The 20,493-nt window shown below is 41.2% G+C and overlaps 1 protein-coding gene across 6 annotated transcripts in view; it reads left to right on the forward strand.

The window, feature by feature from the left end:
- Positions 1-20,493, forward strand: part of ptk2bb (protein tyrosine kinase 2 beta, b) — an 87,374-nt gene that overhangs the window by 27,654 nt on the left and 39,227 nt on the right. For all 6 annotated transcript variants that reach the window (XM_061886250.1, XM_061886251.1, XM_061886249.1 and 3 more), the window contains 11 exons: positions 6,192-6,417; positions 6,699-6,877; positions 6,998-7,085; positions 7,165-7,244; positions 7,328-7,390; positions 18,385-18,439; positions 18,497-18,637; positions 18,711-18,785; positions 18,851-18,949; positions 19,023-19,140; positions 19,210-19,249. In XM_061886250.1, coding sequence (XP_061742234.1) covers positions 6,220-6,417; positions 6,699-6,877; positions 6,998-7,085; positions 7,165-7,244; positions 7,328-7,390; positions 18,385-18,439; positions 18,497-18,637; positions 18,711-18,785; positions 18,851-18,949; positions 19,023-19,140; positions 19,210-19,249 — 1,136 coding nt within the window. In that variant the 5' untranslated portion in view covers positions 6,192-6,219. The remainder of the gene's footprint in view (positions 1-6,191; positions 6,418-6,698; positions 6,878-6,997; positions 7,086-7,164; positions 7,245-7,327; positions 7,391-18,384; positions 18,440-18,496; positions 18,638-18,710; positions 18,786-18,850; positions 18,950-19,022; positions 19,141-19,209; positions 19,250-20,493) is intronic.

Below are 20,493 nucleotides of genomic sequence, written 5' to 3' on the forward strand. Positions count from 1 at the left end.
CCACAAAGGTTGAATTGGAAGCAACTGAACTCTTCTTGTTTGTTGAAGACGTTTCAGAAGAGTCCAGTTGTTTACCCTATAAAATTATGTGCATCATTTGGTCATTCATTTCTCAATATAAAACCAAAACTAGAAAACCGAAACAACAACTAATTTTTTTCAATATTTGTTTGCTGATCCAAAACAAAAACAAAAAACGGATGAGAAATGTTTTTTTTCCAATGGACAATGGACAAAATGCGTGTATCATTTGGTCATTCATTTCTCGATATAAAACCAAAACTAAAAAAACTGAAAAGACAACTCGTTTTTTTCAATATTTGTTTCCGGACCAAAACAAAAAAATTAACGGATGAGGAATGTTTTTTCCAATGGACGATGGACAATATAGGTCAAGAGCATATGAATTTATGTTTTGCGAATCCGTTTAGATGAAATAGGAAAAAATTCCCATGACGCACATTGCTGTGCTGTGGTTCTCCTTAATTTGAAAGAATAAAACTATAATGGTCCACTACATTAGTCCTTCTTAATTAGTGAGGCGGGCCTGGGGGGTTCGGTGCAATGCCAGGGTGGGTGCATGTGACCACATGCACAACATGCTGTTTTTGCCATACCAGAATATGATGATGGGTATGTAGCAATTGGCTTTACTGTAATCACGTTTTGAGACGAGGAAAGATGGGTATCTTCTTTCCTTTAATTTTAATAAGCTTACAATGTTATGCAGAGGTACAGTTAAAAAAAAAAATGTATAGACAAATTATACTACCGTATTTTCCGCGCTATAAGCCGCCCCGTGTTATAAGCCGCGCCTTCAATGAATGGCATATTTAAAAACTTTGTAAACCTATAAGCCGCACCGGGTCATAAGCCGCGCCCATGCTGCGCCAAAGGGAATGTCAAAAAAAAAGTCAGATAGGTCAGTCAAACTTTAATTATACAAACCAGTGTGCGAATGTGCAATCACAACAATAGTAACACTCAAAATATTGCAGAGTTTTGATTGATTGATTGATTGATACTTTTATTAGTAGATTGCACAGTTCAGTACATATTCCGTACAATTGACCACTAAATGGTAACACCCGAATACGTTTTTCAACTTGTTTAAGTCGGGGTCCACGTTAATCAATTCATGGTACAAATATATACTATCAACATAATACAGTCATCACACAAGTTAATCATCAAAGTATGTACATTGAATTATTTACATTATTTACAATCCGGGGGGTGGGATGAGGAGCTTTGGTTGATATCAGAACTTCAGTCATCAACAATTGCATCAACAGAGAAATGTGGACATTGAAACAGTGTAGGTCTTATTTAGTAGGATATGTACAGCCAGCAGGGAACATAGTGAGTTCAGATAGCATAAGAACAAGTACAGTATATACATTAGAAGTACATTTGAGTTGTTTATAATCCGGGGAGATGGGATGTGAATGGAGGAGGGTATTAGTAAAGTGTTGAAGTTGCCTGGAGGTGTTGTTTTAGAGCGGTTTTGAAGGAATATAGAGATGCACTTACTTTTACACCTGTTGGGAGTGCATTCCACATTGATGTGGCATAGAAAGAGAATGAGTTAAGACCTTTGTTAGATCGGAATCTGGGTTTAACGTGGTTTGTGGAGCTCCCCCTGGTGTTGTGGTTATGGCGGTCATTTACGTTAAGGAAGTAATTTGACATGTACTTCGGTATCAAGGAGATGTAGCGGATTTTATAGACTAGGCTCAGTGCAAGTTGTTTTACTCTGTCCTCCACCCTGAGCCAGCCCACTTTGGAGAAGTGGGTTGGATTGAGGTGTGATCTGGGGTGGAGGTCTAAAAGTAACCGGATTAGCTTATTCTGGGATGTTTGGAGTCTAGATTTGAGGGTTTTGGAGGTGCTGGGGTACCAGGAGGTGCAAGCGTAATCGAAGAAGGGTTGAATGAGAGTTCCCGCTAGAATCCTCAAGGTGCTTTTGTTGACCAGAGAGGAGATTCTGTAGAGGAATCTCGTTCTTTGGTTGACCTTTTTGATCACCTTGGTTGCCATTTTATCACAGGAATAGCAATAGCAACATCAATAACTCAACTTTGCTCGAATGTTAATGTCACAGCACACAAAATAAACATTTAAAGCTCACCTTCAGAAGTTATTCCTCATCCATAAATCCCTCGAATTTTTCTTCTTCGGTGTCTGAATTAAAAAATTGGGCGAATACGGCATCCAAAATGGCGGGCTCCGTCTCGTCGAAGTCATCAGAGTCAGTGTCGCTGTTGCTGTCCGGCAGTTCCATGAATCCTGCCTTCCTGGCCGGATCTTTTTTCAGCTATCTTGTTTTTACAATATGCGTGGAAAGTAGCCAGCTTTTCTTGAAAGTCTTTTGGCAGTTGCTGTGAAATAGTAGTCCGTGTGCGGATGGAGAGATTGCGTCTTTTCATGGACCGGAAACACCAAGAAGCACCACCTTTAAAATCATCCAAGTGAAGTTCGCTTGCTGGCGCTGTTGCCTTCATTGGAATAGTGATGGTACTGACACTTCTGCTTGCTGCTCTCTGCTCAACTACCCACTGTTCCAGTTTGTCCTCCAACTGTTGCCATCTTGCTTTGTTCCCTCAAACTCTGTGTTGTCTTCTTTACTTGGCGCAGGTCATCTTGTTGCTTCCTCCACCTAAGCACCATTGATTCATTTATGTTCAATTCTCTCGCTGCTGCTCTATTTCCGTGTTCTTCTGCGTGACTTATTTCCTTGAGTTTGAATTCCGCGTTGTACACGTGTCTTTTAGTAGGAGCCATTTTGTGGTCGTCTTTACAGAAACACACAAATGAAATGAATCGGATTAGCCGTGCGCTTCTTCTTCTACGGGGGCGGGTGCTTACCTTGGCGGTTGCGTACCGTAGAAGAAGAAGCGCTTCCTCTTTCCAGGTGGGCGGGCGCTTACCTTGGCGGTTGCTTACCGTAGAAGAAGAAGCGCTTCCTCTTCTACGGGGAAAAAAGATGGCGGCTGTTTACCGTAGTTGCGAAACCTAAACTCTATGAAAATAAATATTTAAATTAATATATATATATAAGGCTCACCGGGTTATAAGCCGCACTGTCATCTTTTGAGAACATTTTTGGTTTTTAGGTGCGGCTTATAGCGCGGAAAATACGGTACATAAAGTAACGGTGGAGAGTACGTGAGTGCGTGTGTTTATGTGTGTGTGGGGGGCGCTAAATATTTTGTTATACCCAGGGATTCGTAACAGAAAATATTTGCGAAGCAGTGCCTCCACCATTAAAATAAAGTAGTATTGCAGTATACTGTATATGTATGTGCAAGTAATAATCTTGATAATGGATTTAATTGATAAAAACACTCAAAGCGCTTTACAGTGAGAAGCGACAACCTATCATTAAATTACTCTGCATTCACATATTGGTGGTGTTTATTAATGATGTGGAAGTTCAGGTATTCTCGCACTATCTATCAGCTTTCTTTCCTGCATTTTTCAACTGTCAGTGTATTTCCATGAGAAACTAATGTGTTTATAAGCAGTAAATCCATATTTGTTTTTTCGGCATTTGCTGGTAAACCCGCCCATTTTACGAACATTATGAGAACATTCTGACACAAGTATTTAAGTTATTAGCCAGTTTTGTTTTTACACTACATATTCAATGTTTGATTGACTCGGTTACAACAAACACATCCCATAATTTCAAGTTGATTTAGACACATTGGTCCTCCTGTCTTCTTCTCCATTCCACCTGGAAGCCCAAGTCCATGTAAAACTATGACACATCACACAGTAATACGTTGTTAAACATACGTATAATCTCAGAATGTAATACTTCTAAAGAAACTTAAGAGTTGAAGAAAATATTGTTCGACCCTTCGGCTAGTTACTGTTTCAACACTGTACCTACCTTTTGTAGAAGTGTCAAAATTAGGGCTGGGCGAGATGGACACAAACTTACCGTATTTTTGGGACTATAAAGCCTATAAAGCCTTTAATTTTCTCAAAAATTGACAGGGCACCTTATAATCTGGTGCGCCTAATGTACAGCATAATTCTGGTTGTGCTTACTGACCTCGAAGCAATTTTATTTGGAACATGGAATAATGATAAGTGTGACCAGTAGATGGCAGTTATACATAATAGATATGTGTAGACTGCAATATGATTGCAGTAAACAACACCAAAACATCAAATGTTTCAGTGAGAATTTAGATCATTACACACAGCACTCAAAAATCTGTCAAATTTTTTTGTTACGACTTAGGTAAGAGATGAAGCCGCACAGCTTGATCGATTGTCAGCGCATTAAACATACAAGTATTATTATGGTGCGTGTATAACGACCCGCAAAATGGCACCTATAAGCAAATATATTATCTGGTGTTTTGTTTTGCAATATTATGCGAAACCAAATTTTCTTACCTTCTGGTACCTGCTGATGTGTATTCGGGATCTGTATAAGTCCTGAAAATGTGCGCGAGTCCGCAATTGTAGTCCGTACCAACTCTGTAGTCGATACGCTTCTTCTTTTTCTCTACCCTATGACATGCACCTGGGGATAGGTTGATTGGCGACACTAAATGGTCCCTAGTGTGTGAATGTGAGTGTGAATGTTGTCTGTCTATCTGTGTTGGCCCTGTGATGAGGTGGCGACTTGTCCAGGGTGTACCCCGCCTTCCGCCCGATTGTAGCTGAGATAGGCGCCAGCGCCCCCCGCGACCCCGAAAGGAAATAAGCGGTAGAAAATGGATGGATGGATGGATGGATTTCTATTGGTGATTAATGCTATTTAAATTGAGTCTGAGCTGGCATTCTTTTTTGGTGGCACTTTGTTTGGAATGGATATTCTTAATGTGGCCACTCTCTCCTCCAGCCGTGAGTGTTTGCTATATTCCAGCATTCCGCTTTGTTTCGCACCTGTCAGTTTTAGTTTCGTTTTGCACAGCCTTCCCAATGCTTCGGTGCTTTTCCAACATTTCACACACCTGACAGCAGAGAGGAGCTAATGCTAAATGCTGTGCGAAGTCGCTAACATAACTGAACAGCATAAACAGATGAGATAAGTGATAACGTCGCTACAAAGAGAGTATTGTCTGAAATATAAATCTCTTTCTGGAATGTACCGGTATTACAGTGCATTTGGTGAATTTGCAAACAGTTAAAATGTTGTACAAAGCAAACTATAGCCTGCTACCCAAGGATGTGCAAAACTTCTTCTCAACTAAAGAGGAGTAACATAACCTTAGAGGAAAATCTAATTCATAACATTTGTATACGTGTACAACATTTACAACCTTTAGCATGTCCGTATGTGAAATTAAATTATGAAATTGATTAATCAAATAAATCATCCATCCATCCATCCATTTTCTACCTCTTATTCCCTTTCGGGGTCGCGGGGGGCGCTGGCGCCTATCTCAGCTACAATCGGGCAGAAGGCGGGGTACACCCTGGACAAGTCGCCACCTCATCGCAGGGCCAACACAGATAGACAGACAACATTCACACTCACATTCACACACTAGGGCCAATTTAGTGTTGCCAATCAACCTATCCCCAGGTGCATGTATTTGGAGGTGGGAGGAAGCCGGAGTACCCGGAGGGAACCCACGCATTCACGGGGAGAACATGCAAACTCCACACAGAAAGATCCCGAGCCTGGGATTGAACCCAAGACTGCAGGAGCTTTGTATTGTGAGGCAGACGCACTAACCCCTCTGCCACCGTGAAGCCCCAATCTACTTTATTTATAAAGCACCAATATGATTCAGTTTAAGAGACTGTTCAAACTACAAGTGTACACAGAACAGTAAATATGAACATCTTGAACCCTTTTTTTGTGTTTGTTAGATAATTGTTTACCTGCTATGGTATATTTCTGTATTTATTCACTCTTCTGTTAAAGAGAACAAGGAAATGGGATAACATTGCTACGGTATGAAAAGGGGTAGGATTGAATAAGCTGGGCTTCTTCCTACTCCGTTTTGGACTTGCTGTAATGAAACTGGAAATATGTGATGCGTCTCATTGTATCGTATGAATGTTCGAAACAAACTGAACCCTTTAGCATATCTCAACACAAAACTTAACAAGCGCATCTACCAACTAGCAAATCAAACATGATTTTTTTTTATCCCGTAAAAAGAAGTTTGATTCAAAGAACTACTGCATTTACAGTATTTATTCTCCTTTTTCCAAAGATGATATGAGGCCCATCCAACCCTGACCATGTACGAGGTGATGTCCGGAGACACCCTGTCCTGGAAAGCGGCCAGTTCGAGACCGAGCGACACCAATTCCAGTCAAGAGGCACTGTTCACTGGGGAGGGAGGGCCTATTAAGATCCTCAAAGTGTGCTTCTGCACCAACAATAACCTGGGCAAGAACTTCAAGCTGGTCAAGTGTGACAGCTCCTGGCAAATCCGGGTGAGCGAGGATGCAATCCCCCTGCCAATATCAAACTAAGGGGTCTTATCCTATGTGCTCAAACTGAAATAACACTGTTTAATTAAACTTAGTGGTTTGATTTTTCCAAGATAAATATAATCATTCACCCGATGCAAAACATGAGTTAATTAATTCACTTCAATATCATGAGGGGTAAATGCTGCAATAAGGATTTAAAATTGCATACCTTAACAACTTGGCCATTGCAGCTGTATAGACCAGCTACGATGTGGCAAAAAACATTCTGTCTCATCCCACAGTCAATTATCCATTCAATATTAATCAGCGGGCGACTCGGGCCAAATATTGAACACGAAGGATGCTTCGGCCTCATGCTCAAACATCTCAAGTCAGAGGAACTTCACTGGCTTCATCCCAACCTGTCTGTCGGCGAGGTGGAGCAGCGTTACGAAAGCCATCACGTGGAAGCTGAGTGGAGGTAAACGTAGGGAGTTTTGGGACAAACTTCAAACAAAAATCAAATGGTTGACTTGGGCCTTCCATTACTGAGTTACTGTCAAAATGGGTAATTGTATTTGATCTTCTTTTTAAACGGCAGGTATGACCTTCGTATCAGATACATTCCCGTGAACTTCCTGGAAAAGTTCAAAGACGACCGATCTACGCTAGTGTATTTCTATCAACAGGTAACAAAATGTGTGGATTTATTTCATTGTGGGACTGTGGAAAATGGGTCTGAGGTATTTACTTGAAATTTATCGGCAGGTGCGGAGCGACTACATGCAGTATCATGCCAGTATGGTCAGCAGTGGGATGGCGCTTAAACTTGGTTGCTTGGAGATTAGGTGAGTTGGACACAAGATGGTCTAATGGGGGTTCAACAGTATGAGGCAAGTCATACATTAAATTATTTACTTTTATCTTACAGGAGATTCTACAAAGACATGAATGCAAAGGGTCTGGAAAAGAAGTCAAACTTTGAGCTGCTTGAGTAAGTTTGTACTCTTAAAAAGGTTCAATTAATTGCTGAATGCGTGGTCTACAAAAGCAGAGGTCTCTTATTAGGGCTGGCTACAATGGCAAAATTCCCAAATCTATTAGATTTTGATTAATTAGGTTATAAACTGATTAATCTTGATTTGATTTGAACTGCAGTTAAATGTTGAAAATGGCTCAAATCTGAGTTTTTTTTTTTTCTACATCATTAAAAACTTCGGAAAGTTTAAAGCTGACCTGGAAAATTAAGGCTCGGGGTCCGCATGTGGGCCGTTAAACTTTTCAATCCGACCTGCCAGACGTTCCCATTTTTTTTTTTTTTTTAAATCTTTAAGATGGAAACTGTACCTGCCATTATGATGTGCAGTGATGTTTTCAAGTAACCGTACGTCTTAAACGCCACATAGTTTCAATGGTTAGAATCTGCGCTTTTGTATGCTATATTGGTTACTAGGGGTGTGGGAGGAAAAATATGTTGTGCGATTCAGAATCTATTTTTTATTTTTTTAAATAGATTTTTTTTTTTTTTATCAATCCAACAAACCACTACACAGCAATACCATAACGATGCAATCAAATTTCAAAACCAAACCTGACCCAGCAACACTCAGAATTGCAATAAACAGAGCAATTGAGGAGACACAAATATAAGACAGAACAAACCAAAAGTAGTGAAAAAAAATATTATCAATATTAGTTATAATTCAGCATAGCAGTGATTAAAAATCCCTCATTTACATTATCATTAGACATTTATAAAAACATAAGTGTCACAGTGGCTTACACTTGCATCACATCTCATAAGCTCGACAACACACTGTGTCCAATGTTTTCACAAAGATCAAATAATTCATTTCTTTGGTTCGTTTAATAATTAAAACAAATTTGCATTATTGCAATCAGTTGAAAAAAACAATGTCTTTTACAATTATGTAAAAGTAGCAGACTGGGGTAGATCCTGCTGAAATGTTATGTATTGAATGAATACAGAATCGTTTTGAATCGGAAAAATATTGTTTTTGGATCGAGAATCGCGTTGAATCGAAAAAAATGGATATTGAATTGTGAACCCTAGAATTGATATCAAATCGTGGGACAACCAAAGATTCGCAGCCCTACTAGTTACTGTGGTAATCTAAGTCAGAGCAGCTCACATGAGGCACCAAGCAGTGTGATTGGGGAATATTTCCAGTGTTTCCAGAGTGGCCATCCTGCAACGCGGTTTGTCACGGACAAACGTGGAAGGAGATTTTTTGTTCTAAAGATTAGTGATGTATTATAACAGATTTTAGGGGTGTTTTTTTTTTTTTTTTTTTTTTCCTTTTGCATTCATATTTGGCTGTTTTATGCATTTTTGTTGCGTTTAGCTCATACTTGCCAACACTCCCGGTTTTTCGGGGGACTCTTGAAATTGAGCGCCTATCCCAAAAACCTCCTGGGACAAATTTTGTCCCGAAATTCAGGCCGAGCTGGAGGCCACGCCCCCTCCAGCTCCATGCAGACCTGACTCAGCAATGTTGTGACCCTCTTAAACAGGACAATACTGCCATCTACTGTACATAGAATAGAATAGAATGTACTTTACTGATCCTTTGGGGAAATTCAGCACCACAATAAAAAATGTAATATGTATGTATGTATGTATGTATATATATATATATATATATATATATATATATATATATATATATATAATTGTAAAATGTCGATCAAGACGGGGTGTGACATTCATATGTTAATATTCAATGTTTTATCGTTCATAGTTTATATTGTAAATCCCACATTTTTTCTTCATGTACATTCTGGGTGTCTCATTCAGTAAACAAAAAAGTAAAATTCCATTCTGTATTTTAAGGCGGTCTGTCATAACGTTTTTAGCATTTAATCATTCAGCGATTTTTGTATTGGTGTTCCTAAAAATATATTTACAGGCCCCCAGACACCTTTTTTCCCTTGTAAATTTGGCTCCCTGAGTAAAAAATTGCCTAGGCTTGGTTTAAAGGCCTGCACCCCCGTCGTCACGTCGTGGGATCGCTGGTTTACGAGCAGAGGAGCACGTTTGGCAGTGCACAATCATGGAGTACTTAAAAACAGACAGTGTGTAGACAGAAAAGGGAGAACTGATGAATTTTGGCTTAAAAAGTAAAAATAAATGGGAAGTTATAACACTGAAACATCCACCGGAAGAGGTGTTTTAAGGAATGGCTAACTAGCTTGCGGCTAAAGTCGGCAGTGTTTTTGCTACTTCTATATCACTAATCCTCACCTCCATGGCAACTAAAGTAAGTTTCTTACAAGTATCATCCCTGCAGGATGAGGAATAGCTAGACATGTTACATCTACTGTAATGATACAAATTACAGTAGCGTATCTAGTCGATACTATTACGATTTTGTCTTTTTGGCATCGCAACATATGTATAAAAATACATATATTACGTTTCTAAATCCAGGAAATATGTTCCTGGACACATGAAGACTTTGAATATGACCAATGTATGATCCTGTAACGACTTGGTATCAGATTGACACCCAAATTTGTGGTATCATCAAAAATTAATGTAAAGTATCAAACAGAAGAATTAGTGATTACATTTTAACAGAAGTGTAGATTGAACATGTTAAAAGAGAAAGTAAGCAGATATTAACAGTAAATGATCAAGTAGATTAATAATTCATTATCTACCACTTGTCCTTAATAATTTGGGCAAATAATAGAATGGAAAATTATACAATATAATACTGCATATGTCAGCAGACTAATTTAGGAGCCTTTGTTTGACAATGTCTGACATATGCAGTAATATATTGTATCATTTTTTCTCATACGTTCACTATTTTAAGGACACAATTGCAATAAACATTTAATGTACTGTAAAATTGTTAAAATAAAGGCAACAATGCAATTTTTTGTGGTCTCCTTTTATTTAGAAAAGTATCAAATAATTTTGGTACGGTACCAATATATTGGTACGGAGACAACACTCGTCTCAAAGGAATTCCCAATAGAAGTGCAAAGAGTTGCAATATAATAAGGGTAATAAGAGTAAATATGTAGTCTTTTTTTGGGGGACTCTTACTCTGTTAGTGCTGATTTACAGCATTTAATGCACAGCAACTTTATTCTAGAACAGGGGCGCTCACACTTTTTCCGCAGGCGAGCTACTTTTCAATCGACCAAGTCGAGGAGATCTACCTCATTCCTATTTATAATTTATATTTATTTTTTTATGAAAGAGACATTTTTGTTAACAAGTTAATGGTGTTTAATGATAATACAAGCATGTTTGACACACATAGATTCCTTTCTTTCATGAAGACAAGAATATAAGTTGGTGTATTTGATTCTGATGACTTGCATTGATTGGAATCAGACAGTGGTGCTGATAACGTCCGCATTTTCAAATGGAGGAAAAAAAAAGTCCTCCTTTCTGTCCAATACCACATGAAAGTGGTTGGATTTGGCATCTCATTTGTCCAACTTGCATACTCGTTTTTAAACACTTTGTTGTGAGAGTAGCATATGTGTGTGGCCCTTTAATGTCTGGCAGCAGGTGAGTGACGTCAGTGACTGTGCGGGTGGGCAAGCAAGTGAGAAAGCGGTCGCTGAGGGCGGGGGAGAAATACATTGGCATCAAACTCCGTAGCTTGCTGGCTTGTGCACGCTAGCTTTCTGAGACTTTTATTTTGTTAGCACAGGCAGGATGAAACAGTTATTTTATGGTGAAGACAGGAACTGTGCAGTCGGTCTTTAGAGTTTTGACAGTAGGTACGGAGTCTCTAGAAATAAAATGTGTTTCTCTGCGTCCGCCCTGTTTGTGATTTTTTTCTTAAATATGAGCTCGCAGCAGCCAGCGTCATCTCACAAGATCCTCGGGTGCCGAGAATGTCAAACAACTGACGAAAGTGAAGTCTTGGTATGATTGATGATTGCTCATTTTTATGTATATTTTTTAATGCCTGGCTTGATATCGACTGACACACCCTCCGAGATCGACCAGTCGATCGCGATCGACGTAATGGGCACCTCTGTTCTAGAGGCTTGAAGTGTGCACTTGGTTTTTCTGGTGCACTTGACACTGATTCGCGTGGGAGACAAATATGTAAACAAAAGGACCTGCCATTCTTTCTCCAGTTGTAGTCTTACGAGACAATGATAATACCAGTTTCAATCAGATTCTTGCGTTTCATAATAAGGTAGTGTTATTACGAAGATGCTAACATAAATTGCGATGGCATCCCTTTCTGTGTGTATCTTCATAATCCGAAGAGAATCAGGTGACATAATGTTAGTAAGTCCCTCAATTGCTTCTATTTTGCCCTGGACGGCTTCATTTTGGCAGCGAATGTTCGCATAGTCAGCATGCCGCTGCATGCACAAGGCCACCGGAGAGTGGGGAAATAATCAATTTACGGTAAACCCTGAAAGTATTCAGAGCGCTTCACTTTTCCCACATTTTGTCATGTTACAGCTGTATTCCAAAATGAAATAAATTTTTTGTCCTCAAAATCCTGCACACAAAACCGCAAAATGATAGTGGGGAAAAAAAAAATTGGTTTGCAGATTCATAAATGTAATGAACTACATAAAATGATGGTCTCCTGTGGACGGGACTCTCGCTGCTGTCTTGGATCCGCTTGAACTGAACTCTCGCGGCTGTGTTGGAGCCACTATGGATTGAACTTTCACAGTATCATGTTAGACCCGCTCGACATCCATTGCTTTCGGTCCCCTAGAGGGGGGGGGTTGCCCACATCTGAGGTCCTCTCCAAGATTTCTCATAGTCAGCATTGTCACTGGCGTCCCACTGGATGTGAATTCTCCCTGCCCACTGGGTGTGAGTTTTCCTTGCCCTTTTGTGGGTTCTTCCGAGGATGTTGTAGTCGTAATGATTTGTGCAGTCCTTTGAGACATTTGTGATTTGGGGCTTTATAAATAAACATTGATTGATTGATTGATGATATTCCAAGCCTTTGCCATGAACCGCAAAAGCGAGCTCGGCGGCATCATGTTTCAACTGATCACACCTAAGATGTTCCTACAGAGTTGATTGATACTTTTATTAGTAGATTCCACAGTTCAGTACATATTCCGTACAATTGACCACTAAATGGTAACACCCGAATAAGTTTTTCAACTTGCTTAAGTTGGAAAAACTTCATGGTACAAATATATTCTATCAGCATAATACAGTCACCACATTGGTTAATCATCATAGTATATACATTGAATTACTTACAATCCGGGGGGTGGGATGAGGAGCTCTGGTTGACATGGGACGGCGTGGCGCAGTGGAAGAGTGGCCGTGCGCAACCCGAGGGTCCCTGGTTCAATTCCAACCTCGTCATGTCCGTTGTGTCCTGAGCAAGACACTTCACCCTTGCTCCTGATGGGTGCTGGTTAGCGCCTTGCATGGCAGCTCCCTCCATCAGTGTGTGAATGTGTGTGTGAATGGGTAAATGTGGAAGTAGTGTCAAAGCGCTTTGAGTACCTTGAAGGTAGAAAAGCGCTATACACTGATGGGTGCTGGTGACGCCAAGTCACCAGCCTTGGCGTCACTATAGACAGCGATTTTAAACTAGACAAACAAGTCAATGGCGTTTTAAAATCGTGTTTTTATCACCTTCGTCTTTTAGTAAAGGTTAAACTGTTTTTATCTTTTATCCTTTTTGAACAAGTCGTGCATGCTTTTATTTCAAGTCGCCTGGACTACTGCAATGCACTTTATGCTGGCATTAGCCAAAAAGCTCTCTCCCGGTTGCAGTTAGTCCAGAACGCGGCAGCACGACTTTTAACGGGGGCCAGGAAACGCCAGCATATAACCCCAATTCTTCAGTGTTTGCACTGGCTCCCTGTTCATTTTAGAATTGATTTTAAAACATTGCTGTTTGTTTTTAAATCTTTACATGGAGCGCCTCAATATATCTCGGACCTTATCCAAATTTACATTCCTGCGCGCGCTCTGAGGTCCGAGAGCCAGTTCCAGCTCGTGGTGCCCAAGACCAGACTTAAGACCAGGGGAGACAGGGCCTTCTCTGTGGTCGGCCCTAAGCTCTGGAACACTCTGCCCCTCCATGTTCAAAATGTGGAGTGTTTTAGGTCTCGTCTTAAGACCCACTTTTATTCTTTGGCTTTTAACACTATGTGAGTTTTGTGGTCCTCTGTTCTCTGTTGTCCTCTGTGTTTTTTATACACTTTGATTTCTATTTTACTGTTTTAATTGATTTTACCCTTTAAAATAGTTTTTAATTAAAATTGTTTTTATATTGTTTTTATTGGTTTTATATGTATTTATTTTTTGTTTTTATTCAGTCATTGGTGGAGCATAATATATATATATATATATATATATATATATGTACTTTTTTTATTTTATTTAATTTATTCATTTTTTTTACAATTGTTTTTAACATGGCTGTGCAGCACTTTGGAAACGTTATTGTTGTTTAAATGTGCTATATAAATAAAGTGGATTCGATTGGACACCTTATTTAAGAGGTTAAACTGAGTTGTCCATCCGTTCTCTATAGATGGGAAATAAAGTAATGAGCAAAGACTGAGTATTTATGGAAATGTGATTTCCTTTTTTTTTTTTTTATCAATTTTCCAAACTTTCTAAAGAAAAAGTCAGTCAATATGGGGAATAGAATTTTGAGGACAAAAATGTTATTCCGTTTTGGACTACGGCTGTAACCTAAAATGTGGAAAGTTAAGCACCATGAATACTTTCTGGATGCGCTGTAAATACCTTGTGAATTGATTATGCTACAGATGAAAAGATATCAACCAAACTGATTATTTAAACCAAATCACTTGAGTGTTTATTTTCATCGGCACTTTTTTCATGCCACCAAATTATTAAGGTAAAAATAAATGTTATTTGTCTTAAATTGTTTCCTTGTGTCCAGTTTATTTGAGCATGTACAGCAGACCAGGGCAAATTAAGGCCCGGGGTCCGCATGCAACCCCGTTAAACGTTTTTAATCTCACCCGCCGGACGTTGCAAATTTTTTTTTAGATCTTTAAGATTGAAATTGTAGCTGCCATTATGATGTGCAGTGATGTTTTCAAATTTAAGTCTTGAACTATGCAAAGTGTTTCAATGGTTGGTATCTGCGCTTTTGAATGATATACTAATTACTAGGGTAATGTACATTATGTCACGGCAGCTCAGCTCAGACCAAGCAGTGTGGGTGGGGAATGTTTCCAGAGTGTTTCCAGAGCGGCCAGACTGAAATACGGGTGTCAGGGACAGACGCCGAAGGACATTTTTGCAAGAACGTTCTATAGCTTAGTGGTATATCAGATCGCATGTTTTTTATTTTTTTTATTTTTACCCTTCGCGTTCATATTTCGCTGTTTGTTGCGTTTCGCTTGATTGTAAAGTGAGAGGGTGTGACATCAATGTTAATCAGTGTTTTATCATTAATAGTTCATGTAAATCACACACTCTTTATTTTCATGTGCATTCTGGGTGTCATATTCAGTAAAAACAAACTCCATTTTTTAAGGTGGTCTATCATAAAGTTTTTAGCTTTCAAGCAGACATTGTGGGGTTTTGTATTGTTTGTAAAAATAGATACCCGTATTTCCTTGAATTGCCGCCGGGGCGCTAATTAATTTAAAACCTATTCTCACTCCGGCGCTTACCAAAGGCATACGGTAAAGGCAAGCATGCGCTAATTATTTTAAAACCTCTTCTCACTCCGGCACTTACCAAAGGCATGTGGTAAATCTAGGCCTGCGTTTAAAAATTTGAGTGATGTAAGGATACCATCATGAAAAGCACATTTATTAAAACAAACATGATGGTCTTACCTTTTACTTATACGTAAATGAAGTCCATGCACAGCTCCTTCTGATCAAAAGCATCGATAACTTGTTTATAGAAGGCTTCCTTATCTTTCTTCAGTTTTAAGTCTCTCTGTCTCGATTGAGATCTTCCTTTTATTACCTCCTGCATCGATTGAAATTCCAGTTTAGAAATGTAATCTTCCATTGAGGGGTTCCTGTTTGGTGGCCACGGGATTAGGTCTCTGCTTTTTGCAGACGATGTGGTCCTGTTGGCTTCATCTGGCCGGGATCTTCAGCTCTCACTGGATCGGTTCGCAGCCGAGTGTGAAGCGGCCGGAATGAGAATCAGCACCTCCAAATCCGAGTCCATGGTTCTCTCCCGGAAAAGGGTGGAGTGCCATCTCCGGGTTGGGGAAGAGACCCTGCCCCAAGTGGAGGAGTTCAAATACCTTGGAGTCTTGTTCACGAGTGGGGGAAGAGTGGATCGTGAGATCGACAGGCGGATCGGTGCGGCGTCTTCAGTAATGCGAACGTTGTACCGATCTGTTGTGGTGAAGAAGGAGCTTAGCCGGAAGGTAAAGCTCTCAATTTACCGGTCGATCTACGTTCCCATCCTCACCTATGGTCATGAGCTTTGGGTCATGACCGAAAGGATAAGATCACGAGTACAAGCGGCCGAAATGAGTTTCCTCCGCCGTGTGGCAGGGCTCTCCCTTAGAGATAGGGTGAGAAGCTCTGCCATCCGGGAGGAACTCAAAGTAAAGCCGCTGCTCCTCCACATCGAGAGGAGCCAGATGAGGTGGTTCGGGCATCTGGTCAGGATGCCACCCGAACGCCTCCCTAGGGATGTGTTTAGGGCACGTCCAACCGGTAGGAGGCCACGGGGAAGACCCAGGACACGTTGGGAAGACTATGTCTCCCGGCTGGCCTGGGAACGCCTCGGGATCCCCCGGGAAGAGCTAGACGAAGTGGCTGGGGAAAGGGAAGTCTGGGCTTCCCTGCTTAGGCTGCTGCCCCCGCGACCCGACCTCGGATAAGCGGAAGAAGATGGATGGATGGATAATCTTCCATGTTAAAAGTGCAAGCGAGAAGAAAAAATAAACACACGTTGCTCACTCTTGCTGGTCCAGTTCATGGTCTGTAGGTGTGTAGCCATAGCGCGCTCTCGTTTCGGTTGCTCCCGACGTGCAGACCGCTGCTATCAGTTAGCTCGCCTCCTCACGTGTAGTGCTGGCGACGACAGAAGTACCCTCGGACAACTCCCCCTCTCGTTCATCTCTGTGGATGATCTCTTTATCCCACCGCTGCCACCAAGTGTTATTGTATAAATAATACACTGGGTATTTGACTAGAACATGCTTTATTTCAGCCCGGTTGTTTACATAGCCAGTATAAGAGTAGTGGTGTTACATCCTTAAAGGTCTGTCGTGCAACCCCCGTTTCATATCCGTTTCAGCACATATCACTGCACTTGTTACTTCTTCTGCAGCTGAGTAGTCTCAAAAAGGATCACTAGCGCCCTCTACAACCAGGAGGCGGGAGTCATTTAATGACTCAAATTTGACACACGCAGCTACGGTATATTAATAAAACATAGCTGCTTACTGTTCTTTTTAGGATATTCAACAGCTTGGACCTTAAATCCTACTGAATAGCTCTTAATCTTCTTCCCTTTATGCCAGGGGTGCCCACATTTTTTCTGCAGGCGAGCTACTTTTCAATTAACCAACTCGAGGGGATCTACCTCATTTATACATGTCATTTATATTTATTTATTTATGAAAGAGACATTTTTGTAAACAAGTTAAATGTGTTTAATGATAATACAAGCATGTGTAACACATATAGATGTCTTTCTTTCTCAAAGACAAGAATATAAGTTGGTGTATTACCTGATTCTGATGACTTGCATTGATTGGAATCAGACAGTAATGATGATAACGCCCACATTTTCAAATGGAGGAGAAAAAAAGTTGTCCTTTCTGTACAATACCACATGAAAGTGGTTGGTTTTTGGCATCTAATTCATCCAGCTTCCATACACTTTACAAGAAAAACATTGGCGGCAAATTCCGTAGCTTGCTTGATTGACATTCACGGCACCCGAGGGTCTTGTGAGATGACGCTGGCTGCTGCCAGTTCATTATTATGAAAAAATGACAGAGAGGAAGGCGAGAAACACTTTTTATTTCAACAGACTTTTGCGCCGTCCCTTCCGTCAAAACTCCAAAGGCCGACTGCACATTTCCTATCTTCACAATAAAAGCCCTGCTTCATGCTGCTTGCGCTAACAAAATAAGAGTCTCGGAAAGCTGGCGTGCACAAGTGATATGCATGCCAGCTTTCTGAGGGATCGCTTGTGCACGCCAGTTTTCCGAGACTCTGTATTTAGTTAGCGCAGGCAGCATGAAGCAGGGCTTTTATTGTGAAGATAGGAAATGTGCAGTCGGCCTTTAGAGTTTTGACGGAAGGTACGGCGCGAGAGTCTGTTGAAATAAAAAGTGTTTCTCGCCTTCCTCTCGGTCATATTTTCATAATAATGATCTTGCAGCCGCCAGCGTCATCTCACAAGACCCTCCGGTACCGTGAATGTCATTTAAGTGACGTCTTGGTGAAGATTGATGATCACTAATTTTTAGGTCTATTTTTTTTAAAAGCCTGGCTGGAGATCGACTGACACACCCCCCGCGGTCGACTGGTAGCTCACGATCGACGTAATGGGCACCCCTGCTTTATGCGATTTCGAATTATTGAAATCAGCCTGCTCCATTTTGAAAATGATGACAGGGGAATTGTCACTCGTGAAAGTGATGAGTTTGACCCGGCAGAAATGTTAGGCATATGCTAATTTTGCAAACGAGTTTGACCTGGCAAAAATTGAAGACATGCGCTAATAAAAATATTTTGCAAAACGCATTTGACCTGGCGTAAATCCTGAGCTGGCGGTAATGCAAGCATGTGCTAATTATTTTGCGATACGATTTTGACCCGGCAGCAATTCAAGGTAGGCGCATACTATATACCCGGCGGCAATTCAAGGAAATACGGTACCGGCCCCCAGACACTTTTTTTTTTTTTTTTCTCTATTTGGCCCCCCCGAGGCAAAATAATTGCCCAGGCCTGATGTACAGTATGTCTATTGGAGCAAAAATATTTCTGACTGTTTGTTTATCTATTTTTGCTGCACACATGAAGAAAAGAAGTTGGCTTGGACCTTTTCTTTCCTCAAGAGTTGATAAACAGCATGAAGGTAAACACGCGTCAACCGTGCTTCACTGGGCTGTAATTAACGTTTTCTGCTGTTCAGTCAAAGCAACTACGCAAGCAGATTCAGCAAACGTTCCAGCAGTTTGCGATGCTCAAGGAGGACGACTGCATGGTAAAGTTCTTCGAAACACTCAAAGAGTTTGTCAGTTACGATGAGGAAGTCATCCCATGCGAACTAGTTGTGAGTATAGCAGCACAAATCAAGTTGTCTGCCACCGACAGTTGTCCGCAGTCAAAATGAAAACTCATTACAGCAAGGCTGGAGTATTGCTGTCGAGCTGGTAATCGGCGGGAGGGGAATACGCCAACGCACACAGAAGAATTCAGCGGTGAGCGTGAGTTTAGCCAACAATCATTAGCAAACGCTAACATTGTTCTTTTTCCGGCACCTCAGCCTGTCTTTTTGGCTGACTTCAAGCAGATAAAGAAAATACAGTGTTTATCTCAGGGCGACGGAAAGGCTCTTATGAACCTTGAAGTAGAGGGCAGACAAGTCAGTAGAAACCAAGACAAAAACATGGCTTCTTACACCGGGTTTGCACTAACTGCGTCATGTTTCCTGACAGCGTCTGTCCATCAATGTGGCCACCGTCCCCATGGCTGAGAACATGATGGACCTTATTGACGGGTATTGGCGTTTGGAAAACCACTCGGATGATTCTATCATTTACAGACAAAATCACAGTGAGTACCAAAGTTGGAATTAATCAACTTCTCACTCAACATTCGTTAATACGAGTTGTGAAATATTAGATTCCAGCACACACAGTTCCCTCCCTGAGATTCCGACAGGGTAAGTCCATTAATTTTTTTATTTTTTTTTATTTCTGTCCTGTCCAGCTTCTCAGGCAAATCATATTGATGTAGATGCCCATATCGGCTGTACAGATTTACTCCACAAAAGAGAAGTGTGGGATACTTACTTTCTTGCCTTATATTTATTTGACTTTATTAAATGAATTTATTTGTTTTTTTTAGTGCAGGAGGGGATAGAAAGATGAGGGGGAAGACAGGGGGCAATTGCGGGGACAAGAGGAGGATAAGACGACAAACAACAAAAACAGTACAGCATCAGCGACTAGGATATGTACAAATATGATGGTAAAAGTGATAGCAAAAAAGCAGTTAGTGGAATAAATAACACAGAAATGACAATGACCATTACACTACAAATGGAAAATACTGATACCAATAGAAATGGCACTAAAGATGAGTAATAACTAATATACCTCTATCAACAATACAGCTTCCACTTATCTGAGGTCAGGTCGCGGGGGCAGCAGCCTAAGCAGGGAACCCCAGACTTCCCTCTTCCCAGCCACTTCGTCCAGCTCCTCCCGGGGGATTCCGAGGTGTTCCCAGGCCGGCCGGGAGAGATAGTAGTCCCCGTGGCCTCCTAAGGGTCGGACATGCCCGTTCGTGTGGCATCCGGACCAGATGCCTGAACCACCTCATCTGGCTCTTGGTACTTGAAGCTCCTCCCGGACCACAGGTCTTCTCAACCTATCTCTCTGGGAGAGCTCCGCCACCCGGCGGAGGAAGCTCATTTTGACCGCTTGTACCCATGATCTTGTCCTTTTGGTCATAACCCAAAGCTCATCACCATAGGTGAGGATGGGAACGTAGGTCGACCGATAAATTGAGAGCTTTGCATTCCGGCTCAGCTCTTTCTTCACAACCGATCGAATCAGTGTTACTGAAGACGCCGCACCGGCGTGCCTTTTCCTCACTCGTGAACAAGACACCGAGGTACTTTAACTCCTCCACTTGGGGCAAGAGCTACCACAAATTCCCCAGGCGCTACTTTGTCATAGGAAGATGTGTTGGTGGGATTGAGGAGGTTTTCGAAGTATTCCCTCAGTCGAACATCATACACGGTGTTGACAGTGCACTGCTTACCCTTCCTGAGCCGGCGGATGGTCGTCTAGAATTGCTTCAAAGCAGTCTGCAAGTCGATCTCCATGGCCGAACTCCCATTTCCGGGTTTTTGCCTCCAGACACACCGCTTGGCCTGTCTGTACTTGTCTGCTGCCTCTG

The sequence above is a fragment of the Nerophis ophidion genome, linkage group LG24 (genome assembly GCF_033978795.1).
Source record: "Nerophis ophidion isolate RoL-2023_Sa linkage group LG24, RoL_Noph_v1.0, whole genome shotgun sequence".
Lineage (NCBI taxonomy): Eukaryota > Metazoa > Chordata > Actinopteri > Syngnathiformes > Syngnathidae > Nerophis > Nerophis ophidion.